This window comes from Anser anser (genome assembly GCF_964211835.1).
Source record: "Anser anser genome assembly, chromosome: 16".
Classification (NCBI taxonomy): domain Eukaryota; kingdom Metazoa; phylum Chordata; class Aves; order Anseriformes; family Anatidae; genus Anser; species Anser anser.
The window spans coordinates 12,136,865-12,153,551 of NC_139737.1; the positions used below are offsets into that span (position 1 = coordinate 12,136,865).

The 16,687-nt window shown below is 48.7% G+C and overlaps 1 protein-coding gene across 25 annotated transcripts in view; it reads left to right on the forward strand.

Annotated features, from left to right (window-relative positions):
* PTPRT (protein tyrosine phosphatase receptor type T) overlaps positions 1-16,687 on the forward strand; it is a 572,020-nt gene that overhangs the window by 108,253 nt on the left and 447,080 nt on the right. The window contains exon 1 of one of the 25 annotated variants that reach the window (XM_083801716.1): positions 9,958-10,151. The exons of the other annotated variants lie outside the window; for them this stretch is intronic. Within the exon in view, the coding sequence (XP_083657842.1) occupies positions 10,082-10,151 (70 nt within the window). The 5' untranslated portion in view covers positions 9,958-10,081. Of the gene's footprint in view, positions 1-9,957; positions 10,152-16,687 lie in introns of those variants that run through there. 25 annotated transcript variants of the gene reach the window in all.

The following is a 16,687-nucleotide window of genomic DNA, read 5'->3' on the forward strand; positions in this document are numbered from 1 at the left end:
ACTTTTCTTTCATGAGATCTAGAATATGCATGCCTGAAAAGTGGCTGTTTTAATGGAATGCTGCTCTGTGTTAATAGTACCCAAATTGTGGCACTCCAGCTTGTTATGCAGCGTGACTGTCAGCTGCAGGCAGGATTGCCCTGGATGATCTGTGTGGGTTGAAGCTAACCAACAGCACAAGAAGAAACCCCAAGTATGAAATCAGTGCAACGAGCTACTTTCAGAAAGTGGTGAGATTGCTGCATGCATCTGTCCTGTGAAATGACTCAGATGCATGGAAAGCCCATCTGTTTGTGGCTGCTGTAAACACATAATTGAAACATTTTTATATATTGTGTGCTTACTGCGAGCTGGGCTTCTGGAAAAGGAACTATGATCGTTTGCTGTTTTCATTCCTTCGTTTTTGTTTGACTACTGTGGCCCATAAGCCAATAAGGATACTGATGGCATTGTAATAGCAGTAATGATTATAGTTTTTAATCCTAGTTCTGCTGTGTACCTTTTCTGTGTGCAGGAAGAACTTGACCTCTTCCATTTGACACCTGTAAAATGGAGATAACAATACTACTCTGTTTAGCAGGGTTATTAGAAAGGTAGGTGCTTGAGTGTGTGTAAAAGGATGCTGGCTGAAAAAGCAGCTTTAAAAAAACACCTGTAGGTATGTCTATATGTCATGTATATAACCAGAGGAATTTGTATTCTTAACCTGAGTGGGAGTACAATAGGCATACAGCCTGGTAGCAGGAGGGCTGAGAATGAGGTTAGAGGCTTTTATAGGGGACTCAATAAAACTCTTCTCTGTTAGGTGGTAAGGCTGATGCTTTCTGGTTACGGAGATCCTTCCATGCTCTTGGTAGGGGACTGATTCTTCACACGTCTGAGTGCACGGCCACTTAGTGACTTCCTAGGCTGAAATGTTTTCTCCCGTTAAAAGCTTAGAGCTTTTGTTCTCTTCCTCTTTGAGGCCCTATGCAAGTGAACTGGAGGTATCACTAGTAGCTTCGAGTGATTCAAGTGAAATTCCTGCTGCTAATTACACAAGCTTTTTGCTAGAGGTAGTAAATAGAAATCATTCATGTGTCCTTAGAGGCCTCAGAATCATTCAGTATTCATGGTAAATATATTAGGGAGCTTCATAAGAGAATCATTTTAAAACAAAGCCTGGTCAGCTGTTTAATAATTTACTGATAGCGATAGCAAGAAGAATATCTAATAACTAGCAAGACTGGCTTTCAAGTAGGAAATTAGCATTAGAGGAGTTTTTTCTAAAGAGTCATAATTAGTATTAGGGAAACATTTGGTTATTGTGTCAGTTCTTGATTGCTTTACAAGCACTTACTAAGGCAAAGACACTTGATTACTTAGGAAGCTGAAAAGCTAAATTCATTCACATGTTTATCTGAAATGGGCAGCTCTTTTAATAGTTTTATGAAGTCCAGCCTCAAAATATGTGTATTTTTCTACTGGGCTGGGTACAATGCCTGATGCCAGGCTGTATTCACTGGTCTGTAGTGTGGGATGACACTCCTTGACTTCAGCTGCCTGTATATAGCTATATTTTAGCTTTATTTTTAAAAGCTATAATTAGAATAGCTATAAGACTTCAGTGGGAGATACAGGCTCATAACAAGCCAAGACCCCTTTATTCTGCCCTCGCTGTAGGACATCCTCTAATGCTGGTGACCGGGGGGGAGCCCAGGTTACCAGCTTGAGCCTTTCTTCCTCCTTAATAAGCGTTGGCCATAATATCACCCGATATTCTTCCTAATCGATTACTTGGCTCCTAAGGACGAGCTGTTTGGCTTTATTGGTGCAGCAGTGTGTGACACAGAGCTGTTAGTGTGAACGCACAGTGAATGGGGACAGAAGTGTTGGTTGCCCTGTCACCCTCTGACAGACCCCATGTTAATTGCTGACCACTTACTGGGGTTGCTCCTGATGGGCCCGTTACCCTTAGCATTGTATCCACGGGGTTTCTGTGCCAGAGGAGCCCCTATTTCCAGGACAGATGTGACAAAGTACACGTGTTGCCATGCCTTGGTTTAACCCAGCCCCTGTTCCTATGCCCCAGTTGATGTTCTCTGGAGCTTCCAGCTCCAGGCTCAGTGTGCTGCTGGTGGAGGAAGGCCGAGGCTCTTTCCTGGGACGAATGCATTTGCCCTACAACCACGGCTGTCCCCTGGGGGCAGTCCTGTTCTCACCCCGCACTGTCAGCCCAGGGCAGCGAGGCTCTTGATTGTTGCTTGTGTTGGGCTGAGCCCTGTAAGACTTAGCTGTGGTGACAGCACGTGGTGTGTGAGGTCTGTTATTCGTAATACATTCACCTGAGGTAAGTAAAATAAAGGGGGAGGGAGAGTGCAGAAGGAAATGCATTGGAGGGTGAGGGGAATTAAGGTAAGGAAACAGAGCGAAGAAGTGAGAGCTGATCCATGTTGGCATGGAGCTGGAAAAAAGCTGGTACAAATTCTAGAAAGCTCAAAATATCTGTAGGGTTTTTTGTTCCCGTTTGCTGAGATACCTCAGCTGGCTTATTTTTTCCCTGTAAATGGGGTATTTATTGTCTCCAAGAGTGCAGTGTCTGAGCATGGCTTGTTCTTTCACCTTTTCTTAAGCAGAACCCCCTTTGGTATAGAGATAAACTAATGGCATGTCTAGATGCGAGGCTGAAGCACAAGGGTTAGGAAAAGTTTCTATTTCAAAGAAAAAGGTCCATGGCAAAGGGTAAAAACCTGTACTGGGCAGGGGAATATGGTTTGATCCAGAGGTGCTCGTGTGATAGCCCCAGTTCTGTTACTTACCTCTGTTATGGCAGTAAGGGAGGTTGGTCGTCATATCTGGGGGAAGAAAGCTCCCAAAAGCAGAGAAGTTGCATCTGAACTTGAATAAGATCACTTTTCTGAATTTAAGTGATCTTGAAGTACCTTGACCACAAATTTTTAGAAATGCTGGTTAACAGAGCTCGTGCTGCTGAGCGCTCCAGAAACCACTGCAGTAGCCTGAACTGGAATGCAACTGCTTGGCTTCCCTTCCTTACAGCTGACAAACTTGATATCTATTTCTGGAGATGAGCAACAAATTTGTGCCCTACCTGGAGGAGCTGTTCCTGTACCCTGTGATTTAACGAGAAGGCACCTGCTTCCCCATCTGCTGGCAGCATCCTCTGGAAAATTATGTAGAATAAATGTAACCCTGTGCTGGTGATCCCTATGCAACCCAGATCTCTATTTCGGTGTTAATACAAGAAAACTTTACATCAAATGTAACTTTCTTGGATGATTTTAATGGGAAAAAGGATCAGTGTTAAGGACTGGTGCTCGGAAGGCATCACAGCATGTGCACGCAGTGAAATCTCGGTAGAGCATGAGCTGTACCTGTGCAGTGCTTCTGAAAACTGCTAAAAATAACAATTGCTGGAAAAATATTTTATGTAGAAAAATATGCTCAAGGTACTACTGAGTCAGAAGATGGCAGTAATGACACCAACATCCCTCGTCTTTGTTCTTTACCATGGAAGCACTGTTAGTAGTGCTAGAATAATGGACTTAGTAAAATACTGAAAATTTGCTAATCTGGAAAGTGTTGGTTTAAAAAAAAGTTAGGTAAGCAAATCTCTCCCTGCCCACCGTGTTCCCTCAGTGTCAGCCTTGTCCTTCGGGTTTGCTTTCAGCAAATACAGTGGCTTCCTGCAAGCGCTGCAGCATCTATGCTGGGTGCTTGGTGCTGAATCCCCCCGTGCCTGGCTGTGCATCTGCTCCTGCTCTTCACGGTCCCTGAGCTGCGCTGCTGACGGGGGCTCCCTTTTGGCTGGCTCTGACTTCTCTCTCCCTGTTACTTGGACCTGCACGTGATGAGCTTTCTCCACTGCGTGCGTTCAGGTGTTTTCCAGAGGGAATATCACCTCTCCCTGCACAGGGTCTCATCCCTTGGCGTCAGCAGGCAGGGCAGAGACCCAGGTGCTGTCTTTTTTTGCTGTTCAGCCCTCCAAAACCAGCACACTGGTAAGCTGCAGACACCAAACCAATTACTGTGCATTACAGCTGTCTTTGCAGTTTCATTATCTATAAATTTTTGAGCTGCAGTCTCAAACAGGTGTTTCATTTGCAAAGACACTTAGCAGAGGACACCAACACTGAAGCCCCTGGTCTCCCTATATAATGCGGAAAGTGTCCAAGTTCAAAATCCCCAGCTAATGGGGAAGAGCTGTTGGGCTGTTTGACATTTTCAGCGCTGCTGCTTTGCTGTACCTTTCTGCTTGCTTGTCTGCCTGCATTATTTAATATATTGCTTTTCCATGATACGGCCATTGTCAAGATAAACTGCTACGTCCGGGCTGCTTTGGCATTTCCTGGAAAGTGTCATTGTGTTAGTGTAAAGGTGAACTTGTATTTGTGAATAATTGATGGTGGGCAGTTCAGGTTTTTCTCTTCAGAAAGGGAGAAACTTAATGAGGATGAGGCATAAGAGATCAATGCCCATGTGTCTGACATCGATTAATGATTTCATCATGTAACCAGATTAAAAAAGACAGCTGGGGTCTGTATTTATGCACATAGTTATCTACAAATGTGCTGATGCATCATGTGTTTTTCCTTCCCACCAAGTTAACACCTGAAGGGTACAGGCAGCTGGGCACGGGTCTCCTCCCCAGTAATAGCTGAGTTTAGCCTGCTGGTAGCTGCTCTGTCTGTAATGTGGTGTGGGCTGCTGTTTTCTGCGGGTGGGCTGCCTGCATGGGCACGTGTGCACGTGTAACAGAGGGTTGGAGACAATGCTGGAGACAGTTTTTAATAATAAATTTAAATTGGAAGGACAGATGGGTTAAAGTTGGAAGTAACACAACACCTTGTGCTGTTCTCCTGGTTTCCTTTATTTAGTGCCCTTCCACACACCTGTGACAGCCAAAACTTAGCAGAGCGTGCTCTAGACCCAGATTTATGGGGTACGACAGAAGGAAATGGAAACTCCATGTTGCCCCTTGAGCTATAGGGGCGCTTTACCTGCTGCTCTCTTCCATGAATTCTGGCTGACTTGTAAGAGATCGTGGAACAGGTAGTTCTGTGCTGAAAGCTGCACGTGGGGCGTGTGTTTGTAAATTTGTATGTGTAATACTTGCCCTAGGGGAGGAAAAGAAGTTTTCCGAATTGGATTAGGCTGATTGTGTACCAAACATCACATCTGCCTTATCGAGGCAGAGGAGGATTTTTGTGCTCTGGTGGGGGAAGTGATGTGGTTGTGGAACAAAGCTCCTCAGGCATCTCTAGGACTGCCTGTGCCCAGGTACTGCAGTTGCAGGCGTGTTTTTGTGTCCAGTGCATCACCAAAGTAGTACGTTGAACTGCAAAAAGATGTTTTCCTATCCTTAAAAGCAGCACAGGTTGCAGAGTATTCCTCTTATTTTAGGAGCTGTGTTGTCTATGGGGGGCAGCAGCAGCCTGGCCACTGCCTGAGCCAGCCTTCTGCTGGAGGCAGGAGGGATGCTGCGTGCTACAGGGGACACGCTTCTATTTTTAACCTGGTAGCAGACTAGGATACTTAAAGGCTAATTTGTTTGTTAAATATTTAAAAAACATATATCGATTCAAGTCCATGAGAAGATTTTTTTTTTCTTGGGGGTTAAATTCATTTAATGTCAAAACGCGGTAGTGCTTCCAGTTGTTCAGCACTTTGTTTTCCGGGGGCAAGTTGTATCGTTTGCAGGTGGGTAAAACTGAGGATTACATTTCCTTATCTGACACAGTAAGGGAACGGTTTTGTGGAGTCAAGAAGCCTCAAGCGACAGGCTCAAGAAAACTTTAGAACTTATGTTAATGTTTTCTTTTTTAAGCCACTTGAGACCTTGCTTGAATTGCTAGTAACAGCAAAATAAGTGATGTTAACACGCACCCAGGATGGAATTAGAGCTCCTCTTTGCTATTTTTACAAGATAATGTCACATAGGACACTATCTCAGAAAGATTTAGGGAGACCATTTTGTAAGCTTTTCTTTGCGATAGCTGCAAAGGCCACTGCTTATATATGTACATATATCATCAGGTATGTTAATTGTTACTTCGTGTCAGTTTTGGAGCACAGCTTGTCCCTGGTTTGTTTGACTTGTCGAACCGCTGTTGTAGCCGAGTGAACCCCTGAGCTTCAAACAGGGCTGTAAACTACTTACTTAGCATGTCTTTTAAAGATATATTAAAATATCTTTATTTCAGCATGTCTTTTAAAAATATATACGTGGTCTGCAGCATGTGTTCTCATGGCTGATCTGCAGAAATGCAACTTTTTTACTTTATGGCTGGATTTCATCCCTCTACTATCCATCCAGTCCTCAAAGACACCGTCGTTGTCTTGGTGCCTGTTACAGTCCTCTTGCGTTACTGATGGCTGTTGGCTGTGTCATCAGTACACTTCATTGGAAGAGAACCAGTGTTATTAATCTAAAAATTAAACCTAACAAGACTCTTAAAGGAACCCTAATGTTAACCATACATCCCGGAGACTGCTTGCAGCCCTGTGTCTTGCTGCCTTTCTGTCAGGGCAGTTCCTCGCTGCATTTTTCTGTAGTAAAGCTGGTTTTTTCTGTGCTATTCCATCGGATGCTTTGGTAAAATCTTGATAAACGTGACCTGATCACACTTGTATTTACAAAATTACCTGTTTAATTTGGGGGGTGGGGTGTTGATTTGCTTAACTTCCATTCGATTGTATTGTATTTTAACCTATTTTTGTTGAGCTCAACTTTATTCCTTCGTAATACTTTCTGCCAAGGCCCTTGGATGCTGCTGAAGGCGCGTGGCTCCGGTACTGGCCGCATCCCTTCCCCTCGCTCAGTATGGGTACTGCGTCTGCTCTTCTGCAATTAGGCTGGTACTGGCTCAGCATTGTAATGAACAGGAATCAAACTGAAATATTCATACCAGGCTTTGGCTCTTTTGTGCTAATATCTGCGTAACTTCAGTTTATCCTGACTCTTCTGCAATCAGCCTGCATCTTCTCTTGTTCTTTGTTTTTCTTTCTCATAAGAAAGTGGATTTGTGTTCAGACAAGCCTTTTATAAGGTGTTTAACTCAGCCTAAGTTCGTTCTTTGCACTTTTTGATGTTTAAGACATGGCTGTCCCTCCCAAACAGTCCTTTCTCCAGACCCTTGTAGGCTGTTCATTTCTAACCTTTCTGGTTACTAGTTGTAGAGGTAAGGATCCAATCTTCCAGTGCCTTTACACTGCCTGGGATGCACACCTCTCTGAGGTTAACACCTCTACACCTCTCTTTGGAAGAAGTTTTAAGCTTCTCTTTCTACTCCCTAAGCTCCTTGGACATCAGTACATGAAGCTGTTGTTCTGAACACATTGCAGGCTCGCTTGTGCTGCTTCTTGAACTTGTGTGGAGACAAGTGGGGATCACTTGATTTTAGGGTTGCTTTCTGCAAGTTGCCCGCTGATCCTGTTTTCTTCAACTCTCGACATCACCTCCATGGTTCACGCCTCGGTCCTTAGCACTTTGAGAGCCTCTTCTGCAGTTCCTGCTCACACCTGCTTGACTGCTTGGATCCTTTCTGTGACTTAGCTTAGAGACATTTTCCATCTCCTTGTCCCTCTGTTCTGTGCTCTGCTTTCCCTTTATCTGCAGTTGTATACTTGTTTATGGGATTGTCCCATTTACTCAGCAGAAGACAGTGGCACGCCACAATTCTTGAAGTGATGCTGACACCTACAGAAAGGACTGCACGTCAGTGATGGAGGGCTTTTTTGGACTGGTGGGGATTTGGTTATGAGCAGGATGCTCAGACCTTTCAAACCCCTATCTCAGTGGGGTGCTCGGTGCTAGTGAAATGTAGCTCTGCATCTGTTTCTACTCCTTTGCTACTGTGAAATAACTGGTACCCGTGCTCCTCATGCCCCCTGTTTCTGTCTGGTCTGTGTGGAGGTGCAGTGATCCTGCCCGTGAGCAAGGTGTGTGAGGCCCTCACCCTGCAGCAATGGAGCTGCCCTCGCATGGCCTCAGCAGCGGGCAGGGGAGCTCCTCTCTTCCCTCTTCTGAGAGGGTAAATAAACAGCTCGCTCTGCAGAACAAGCGTGCCCTTTGGAAGAGGAAATTCATCTCTTCGTAAATTCATCTCTTTGTAGGTGGTCTTGCTGGCTCTCCGAAAGGAAGGTTGCACCAGTGGAAGTAGTGCCTTGCACTTCGGCAAGAAACAAATTGTGTGTGGGATGCGGGTGCCAGCCCTGGCTTTGCTCTGTACTCAAAGTCACCTGCACTGGTGGCTCTTGGCTGCTGCTTCCCTCCCCTGGGGAGCAGGTGGGGCATCGGCAGCTCCTGAGGGCTCCGTTCGGTGGGGTTTGGCTGGCAGGGAACTGCTCTCACCTGACCCGACCAGGGCTGCGATGTGAAATGCTTTAACAGGGACTTCAAAATGCCAACCTTGACATCTTGCAGTGCTAAAACCTCACCTGAATGACTCTGTGGTGGTTTTGGAGTCTTCTCTACCTGTTGCGGGTGAGCTGGTCAGTGGGGCAGCCAGGCAAGTGCTTTGTCTGCAGGTGTCCCCTCCCTGCTGTTGCAGGGTGCTGTGGCCCCGCTGCTCAGCCCGCAGGGCCCAGGAGCGGGCTGCAGCGCCCTGCCCCAGCCACCTTCCCGGGGCAGGGACCTGGCCTGGACCCGGCAGCACATCGGGGTGCTCCTGCAGAGAGCCCTAAAAGCTCAGAGGAGCTCTCCCAGCTGACGAGGAGCCTGTGTGCTGGTCCCAGCGCTGCTGGCTGGGTCCTGCCGGCAGGCACAGCTCCCTGCCCTCCCAGCGCAGCTCCGTGAGCAGGGAGCTGGGGGTGCCGGTCGTGGGATGCCCGCTGAGGGCTGCCCATGGCAGCCGGAGGGGAGGGCGGCGGGGGAGAGAGGAGGGGGGAGGAAGGAGCCAGAGGAGGCACGGGGAGAGGGGAGATGAAACTGCCCCGAGAGCAGCATTAAATTTAATGAGGAAGCAGCTTTCTATTAAACCTCAAGTAGTCGGGGGAAAAAAGCCTACCTAGCAGCGCTGGAATTTCTTTGGGAAGTTGAGTTACTGTCGGAAATAATCTCCTGTTGTGCTGATGATTAAAGAGGCTCTTTATCCCGGGCGAGGTGGCCATCGCTCTCTTCTCGCCGTGCAAATCCGAGCTCAGGTGGCTGATCGCTATTGATGTGTCCTGATTTTTGTGCTTACCAGGCATGTTTTTTTGGTGAAGAAGTTGCCCGTGGAAAGCGATTCCTAGCGTTTTGCTCCAGATTGTGTCTGCCCGTGTACAAAGCCTCCGAGCGCGGCGGTACATGGCGTGACTTGGTATTTAGCCGTTAACTCTCCTGAAAGTGAATAATGATGAAAATTACTATTTTCAGCCCTGAATGCCGAGTAAGCCGCTGCTGACAAGGGGCCCCCTGCGACCTGCAGCTTCTTGGGGCCCGGCTGTAGCCGGGGGGGCGGTTGTACCCCCAGCCGTGGTGGATGCGGCCCCCACTGGACCCCCCCCTCCAGAATTGGGGACAGGGGCAGGGACCCCGCAGCTCAATGGTGCGCTGCTGTGCTTCAGCCGCTGCCCAGAGCAGGGTTTTGTGTGCGCAGCTGGGCTTGGGTTAAGAAAAATAGGGAAAAGGAGGAAAAAATAGGAAAAAGGGAAAAAATAGGGATAAGGGGAGTGGAAGGAAAACGAAAAATAGGAAAAAGGAGGGAAAATAGGGGGAGAAAAAGGGAGAAGAGGAGAAAATAGGAAAAAGGGGAAAAAAAAATAAAAAAAAAGAGGAGGAAAAACCCCGCACCCCCCCGGCGGAGGGAGGCTTTTAACCCGGAGGGGAGGGGCCGGGGGGGGGCTCCGGGTGCCTGCCCGCTGCCCCCAGCGCGGCGGGGCCGGCTCTGCGGCGGCTCGGGGGGAGCCCCCCCGCCCGTCGCCGACCCCCCCGCCCCCTGCCCGCCTCCCGGCCGCTCCCCGCGCCTCCTCCCGCCGCCACTCCGGCGGCTCCTCCGAGCAGCGCCGCGGCTCCGGCTGCCGGGGCCGCCGGTGCGGGGGATGCGGGGCGGGCGGCGGCGGCTCGGCGGCCCCGGGGGGGGCAGGTGAAGCCCGCGGAAGGATGCCCGGCGTCGCCGCGATCCTCCTCCTGCTGCAGCTCCTGCCCAAGGCGGAAGGACAGGGCTTCGCAGGTGAGGGGCCCGGGGTCGTCGTCTTCGCCCCCCCACCTCCCGAATTCCCGCAGGGGGAGCTCGCCCGGAGCGCCCCCCCCCAGCCGGCAGGGAGCTCGGGCCGGCCCTGGGCAGCCTCGGGGCGAGCTCCCCTGCCCCGTGCTGGGAGCTGCCCGGGGTCGCGGCGGTGTTCGGGGGGGCGGCAGCTCGGGAAGTTGTGTCTGTGCCTGTCCGGGGGGCTGTCTGTACGGGGGCAGCATCTCCCCTGCTCCTGGCCCCCCCAGCGCTTCCAGTCCGGTTTTACGGGAGCCTGGCGAGGGTGAGCAGCCGCTGCCTTCCTCCTCCTCCTCCTCCTCGTCGGGCAGCGGGCTTCGCCTCTCCCCAAGTTCCCCGACGGCTCCTTCCCTGCCTCCCGCAGCCCCGGGAACTTTCTGCGGGAGCTGCTCGGGCTGGCCCCGGCCCGGCCCCGGGCTGGAGGAGCGGGGCCCCCCCCCGGCTCCTGTGGGCACACCTCGCGTTGCTGGGGGGCGCCAGGTGCCAGGTTTGTCCCCCCCGTGCCATTTCGTGGGGAAAAGCAGCGATCCGCCTGGTTTTGGGCTTCCCTTGGTTCTTGTAATATGGAATTTCCTCCCTGGTTTTTCGTTCTGTTAGAAACTAGTTGTCGTGTCCTGCTCCTCAGACTCGCTGTATTTAGGTTTCCAAGTTTTGGTCAAAACCTTTCCTGTCTGTGTATTTAATGGAAATCAGCCCTCCCTGTGCCATGTTGCTTGGTAGCGAGCATTCTCCGTGCTCGAGGCTTGCTTCCCTGCCTGCAGCACGCCGGAGCCCACTTCATCTCAAGCAGCGATGGATCGTGCTTAGGACTCGGGGAGCTCCGATGACTTTGTCTTGCTGCTTTGGAAGGGAACTGGCGCGCAGAGCAGCAGATGCTGAGCATGTAGCCAGCTCTGTGCATACCTTCAAATATCTCCAGCGCGGTCTGGCCAAAAAAGTTTGGTGTTGAGGGGCCGGCTGGGCACAGGACCCCCCAGCTCAGCAGAGGGGCCGCCGTAATCGGTCAGCACGGGTTGGGAAACCACAGCCCTGCGTGTGCTGCTGGGCAGCTGCACGGGTCCGCTGATTTATTAGGGAGGCTGGGAAGTCTAACCTAGTTAAATAGCTTCTTCACTGAGTAAGCAATACGTGGAGCTATTCTTCTTCCTCTTCCAACTGCATTTTTGTCTTTTCGACACTTGCCATATCAGTTGAGATTAGATCCTTGGCTTTTGATAAATCACTTAGCCAGATGCTTGGGAAAAAGGCTGATCTGTGAAAATGGTAAACTTTTTAGGGGGCAGAAACAATTTGAGGGAAACTAATATAATATGAGCTAAACACATGGGAACTTAAACACCTGGCAAATCCCTATTTTCAGAAGGCCGTTAAATGTTTTCCATCACCAGTTCAGCAGCAATAGTGACCGTGAGATTTCGTAATCGTTAATATTACCTTCTGCCTCCTATTTCAGTGCACTTTTTTACCATTCAAAACAAGGGCAGCTTATTTTAATCTTTCTGAGCTGCTCGTGTGAATGAAGCTAAATGGAACTTTCCTCCTCTTAGGCTGTGAGTCTGGCGTTAAGTGTAGCGGTCCCTACTCTGTCCATAGAGTCGTGAGTTTTGCGGTTTAAAAAAAAAAAAAAGCTGCTCAGATGCGCTTTGTCTCCTAAATTTCGGTGAAGTTTGTCGGGTCCTCAGCAGGGAAGCCACCGGCGCGTCCCCGCATCGTCCATCGGGTGGTGCTGTCTCCATAAGATTAGGATGCAGATGCTTCCACTCTCCTGGGTGTTTTTTTCCTCCCAAAGCCTAATCGGTTTGTTCAGCAGCCTTTTGTCGAACATCCCGAAAAACCGTTGTGCAAGAAGTTGGCCGTTCTCTAAATTTATTTTCTTACCTGGCAGCTGGGTTAACAAGTAGCAAAGCCACGAGTCGAGGCAAAATAGCATTAAATTCCTGCCTGACTCGCACGGTTTCTTCTTCGTGTTACCCACGACATATGAAACCAGAAATATTCCAAAGCTACAGCAGCCTGCTGATGGCTTCTTGCTTGGAGTATCTAGTTTCATACCGAGGAAGCTGGTTCACATTTATTTCCTTATGTAATGTCGCTTTTGCTCTATTTATAACTTTTCCCCAGCAATTGCTCTCAGTTGCACGTGGGCTCTGTATGTATTTATAAGTAGAGGCATGCTTTTAATTCTAAACTTTTTGTTAGCTTTAGGGTCAGGTGCTGATTTAATTCCTCTGCTGCTCCTCAGAATAAATAGAAGTAGCACCAGATAATTCTAGTAACTGTGGATTCCTTAAGATCACAGAAATAAAGGCACTTGGCTTAGGGGGAAATGCTGTTTGCTGCCAGCATGTGTGCGGCATTTCTCCCACGGAGTACATGGAATATTCTTGCAGTTGCTGGGCACTTTGCTCCAGTCTCTTGTGTTTTCCATGCCAGGGAGTGGAGAAACAAGACTCAAGTCATTCCCAGCTGCAAAAGACATTGGGGGAAAGTAGGACGGGGGGTTTACGCTGGGACTGTTCACCTGAGCACCAGACAGCTTGGACACTTGGTTTTCTTCTGATGTCAGTGTTGATTTTAATTTTCTTTCCTTTTTCCTACTGCTTGTTTCGCTGTGGGAGAGCTCTGGGATGCTTGGGCGTGCGGCCGGCCGCCTGCAGGCTGCTGCACCTCATGAGGCTGGGGCAGTTAGTTCGTTACGCACGGTTTGGCAGGGAAGAGGGGAGATGAATTTTTTCTTTTGAGGAAAATTAATTCATTTCCTACAAGTTCATTTGGTCGTGGATTTTTGCTGTTGGTAAATTGGCAGTGAAAAATGGATCTCTGAGTAAGCTCCTGCGTGTGGCAATTGTTAACAATGCAGCCATTTAACTCAATAATCACTTTTTGCTCCCTCTGGGGAACTGTTAGCACTACGATTCAACTTTATTTTTCATTCCTGGCTGCCTTGATTTGTTTTCTAACAATTATTATTAAGAAGGTGATGTTGTGAAACGGCCTGTTTCTTCAGCGGCTGCGAAAGGTCACGGAGCGCAAAGGCATTCGTGAGGCTGAGTTGCAATTCCCTTACAAACAGAGCTCTTATTTACCACCCACCCTCCTGAAGGCCCCTCAGCTCTGCTTGTTTAATTGTACTTTTTCAGAGTCTCTAATTCTCTCTGTGCAGGCCCACGTGCTCCAGCTTTCAGCAATATTAAGGGAACGGCTCGGGATACTTTCTCTAGAACATAATACTATTTTTTTAGAAGGCACCGCCATCTGTTACCATGGAAACCTGTATAGTGGTAAAGATGTAGGTCTGAGGCTTCGTGAACCTCAAAAAAATAGGAACAAGGGTTGTTTCTTACGGGAACAACTACTCTTGTATATAAAATCCAGTTAAGTGGAGAAAAAAATACTGATCTGTTCAGCATTGCACTGACAGTCCTTGTGAACAGCGTTCAGCGTAGGATTCCTGTGCTGCTGAGTCTCTCTGTGTTGGCTTTCTTCAAGCTTGTTATTTATCATAATAGTTGTTATGCGGCTGGTAACTTCCATTATAATTTTATAAATGAGGTACACTGATATGTATTGGCAGGCATTGTTCTGTGCCTCAATGGGAAGTGCTGAGCGTAAAATGGAGAGGTGTGCAACGTTAGCACCCGAGTTCAAATATTTTGGCAATGAGCAAATCTGAGGCTGACTTAACAGAAACCTCCTAAAAAAAGAGCAGAGATGTCTGATGTGGTGGGGGTGTATGTGGGTTTGCTTGCTCCTGCGAGCAATAGGAATACCAGTACTCCCCTGTTTTGCTGTAGAAATCCTGAAGCTTAGCTGGCATTCATAAAAACTCACGGTATTTGGGCGAAGAGCAGCAGGACTGTATCTGTGTATAAAGCATACCTCCTTTAAAGAGATTTCTTAATTTATTATGGAAACCGCTTCAGTGTGTTTCCCCAGTGTCTTGTAATGCACAGCTGCAATGTGCTGAAGCTTAAAAATGTGCTTGTAGGTGTGTTGATGGATGAGGCTCTCCTCACAGAGGATTTACGGAACAGCAGTGCCCAGAGGTCGCCTGCTGTTACGGACCCGCTGGGGCTGTAGCCCGGGCTCCTCGTGGCTCCTGGCCTCGGGGTACCGGAGCACTCCGCTTCCACCAAGAGCAGCTCCTGGATTGATGCTTCCTGCTTCTGCGGTGTCGTTTCTGGGAAGACGTTGGTGTGCTTGGCTTTTATGGCGTTTCTGAACATTTTATGGAGCAGTATTATTTGCCTCATTTAAGCCACAGTATTTGGACAGGAGTCACTTGTCTCTGGTGGCACTCACGTTTCCCAGTTCTCTTATTTTTCTACTGCTGGTGCGCTCCCTGTTTGCTGTCTGGCACTGCTTGGATATCACTCCATTTAGATACTTTTTTTTTTAAAAACCTTATGTTATGACCTGTGACCTCCATGGCCCTGTGTTGCCTCTTACTTCTGGATGTCACTTGCTCAGTTGTGGCATCCATACGGGCTTTGTACTGCCTGTTCCTCTCCCTCTGCACACCGCTAACAACACAGTGAGCAATTGCTTCTGGTGTTCGTTACTGCATGCAAGCCCTAAAGATCATATATCTTCATGGTAGGAGGGATGATTACTGTGTCTTAATCAGACTATACATCACTTAATCAGGCCCACTTGTTTTTTAATATCTGGTAAATACCTTCTATCCATCACCGTGGTCCGGAGATGTCGGATGCTCTGCAGGCTGGCTGGCAGGGCATGGCATGCTCCAGGAGAGGCAGCGTGGTCAGCCAGTTACAGGAAAGAAGGACCTCCGGAGATGATGACTGTAAGTGTTGCTTAAAGCCCTGGTTAATTAAAGACGACATAATTCCGGGGAGCGTAAGCTACCTGTGAACAAGCCCCAGTCAAAGGGGCAGCAAGAAACCCCAGGAAGAGTGTGCTTAGTGCTTGGCCTCCTCTGGCTTTCTCGTTTTCTGTTAACTGGCCCTTGTCAGTTGCTCCAAGGGCAGCTGCTGGATTTCCTCCTTTCTCCAGACAGACCTCGGGGACTCAAGGTGTGGGGATTCAGGCGGGCTCGGGGAACTGTGCCGCCGCTTGGAGCGGTGCAGCTTGTGCAGTTCCTGCCCAAGCTGCTTGTGAGCTCTGGGCGGGCGGGACCTGGCTCTTGTTTCCTGAATCTTGAGTTGATCTCTCAGAAAGGCAGTGGGGTTTGACAGCTGATGATGATGTGTGGGCACCGAGCAGTGCTGCAGCCTGAGCAGCCTCCAGTTACGTGAACATCTTTATTCAGTCTTTATTCTGCTGTGCCGCCTATGGTGTGCTGGAAGCGCTCGGCGTCCTATATCGCAGCTCGTGGTTAGCTGAAATGTCTCCACATCCTACGTAACAAAACGAGTGGAGTTTACCATGGGCTTTTTTCATGTATGGCCTTGTCATTATCTTGGCTTTGATCCCAAGGGGCGACTTTGGATTGCAGGGAAGCAGCCCTGGGCTGCGAGTTGGTGACTGTGCCCGTACAGCTCTGTGCTAGGCAAGCAACAGCCGAGTTCTGCTCATCTCGTCCTCTGTGGCACTATGCAGAGCAGCACTGCCACTTGAACCAGCGTTCATCTCTTATGTGGGCATCAGCCCTTCTCAAATGGGAAGAAAATGCTATTACCTGCTTGAGCAGGAGTAGGCCTTTGCACTGTACTGGGTCTGTTCTTCTTGAAACGTGCTTTTGGTGACTTGCTGAAGCCAGCCCTGTTCCTGGAGGGACCCGTGGCTGTGCGGCTTCGTTCCCTGAGTATCAACTCAAAGGTCAGCTCCTCAGGGACAGAGGCAGCAGCTTTGCAAATGGAAAGAAAGGCCTGAATAGGCAAGTACAGTGGCTGTGTGCGTAGTACTTTCAGGCTCCTCTTCTTTTAAATGAGAAAGCACCAAGCTGAGGATTGTATCTGTGCTGTGCAGCTCTCTTTAAGACAGTGATGACGGCTGATGGTATGAGTGTCTGGTGAAAGAGCACGGGGCTGTCACTGCCCAGTAGAAGAATGGCTGAAAGCTGGGGGGAAGAAGGGGATCAATGGAATGTGCCTGCTATAGGTGAGGCTCTATAGGAGTATTTACTGGAATCGCAGCAGTACTTGTTGGGTAAGCAGAAGAGTACTTCTGTCAGCAAGATGGGAAGGTGCTGTACTTGATGGTTCACCTCTCCAGAACGGGTATTTTCTGTCAGCATGTCCCTGCCTTGGTGCCAGCAGCCTAAATCTCATTCAGTATTTCTAGGTGTAAATTAAATGCCCTAACAGAAGCAGTTGGTGATGAAACTGAAGTGTTACCTATTTCCACCACAGTCAGTTGTTTCTTGTGGAAATATGCCATGTCTTGGTATTTTTTTTTAAATTTGTGGATGGAAGTTATATCTTCAAAAATGAAGTTTTTGTTCCTGAGAACTAAACAGCACCTGTATAAACCTGGCTGGGCTTATTCCCGATGCTGTCTGTGCGAGTTGCTCCGTTTCCAGGAGGTGTATGTGCCTGCCT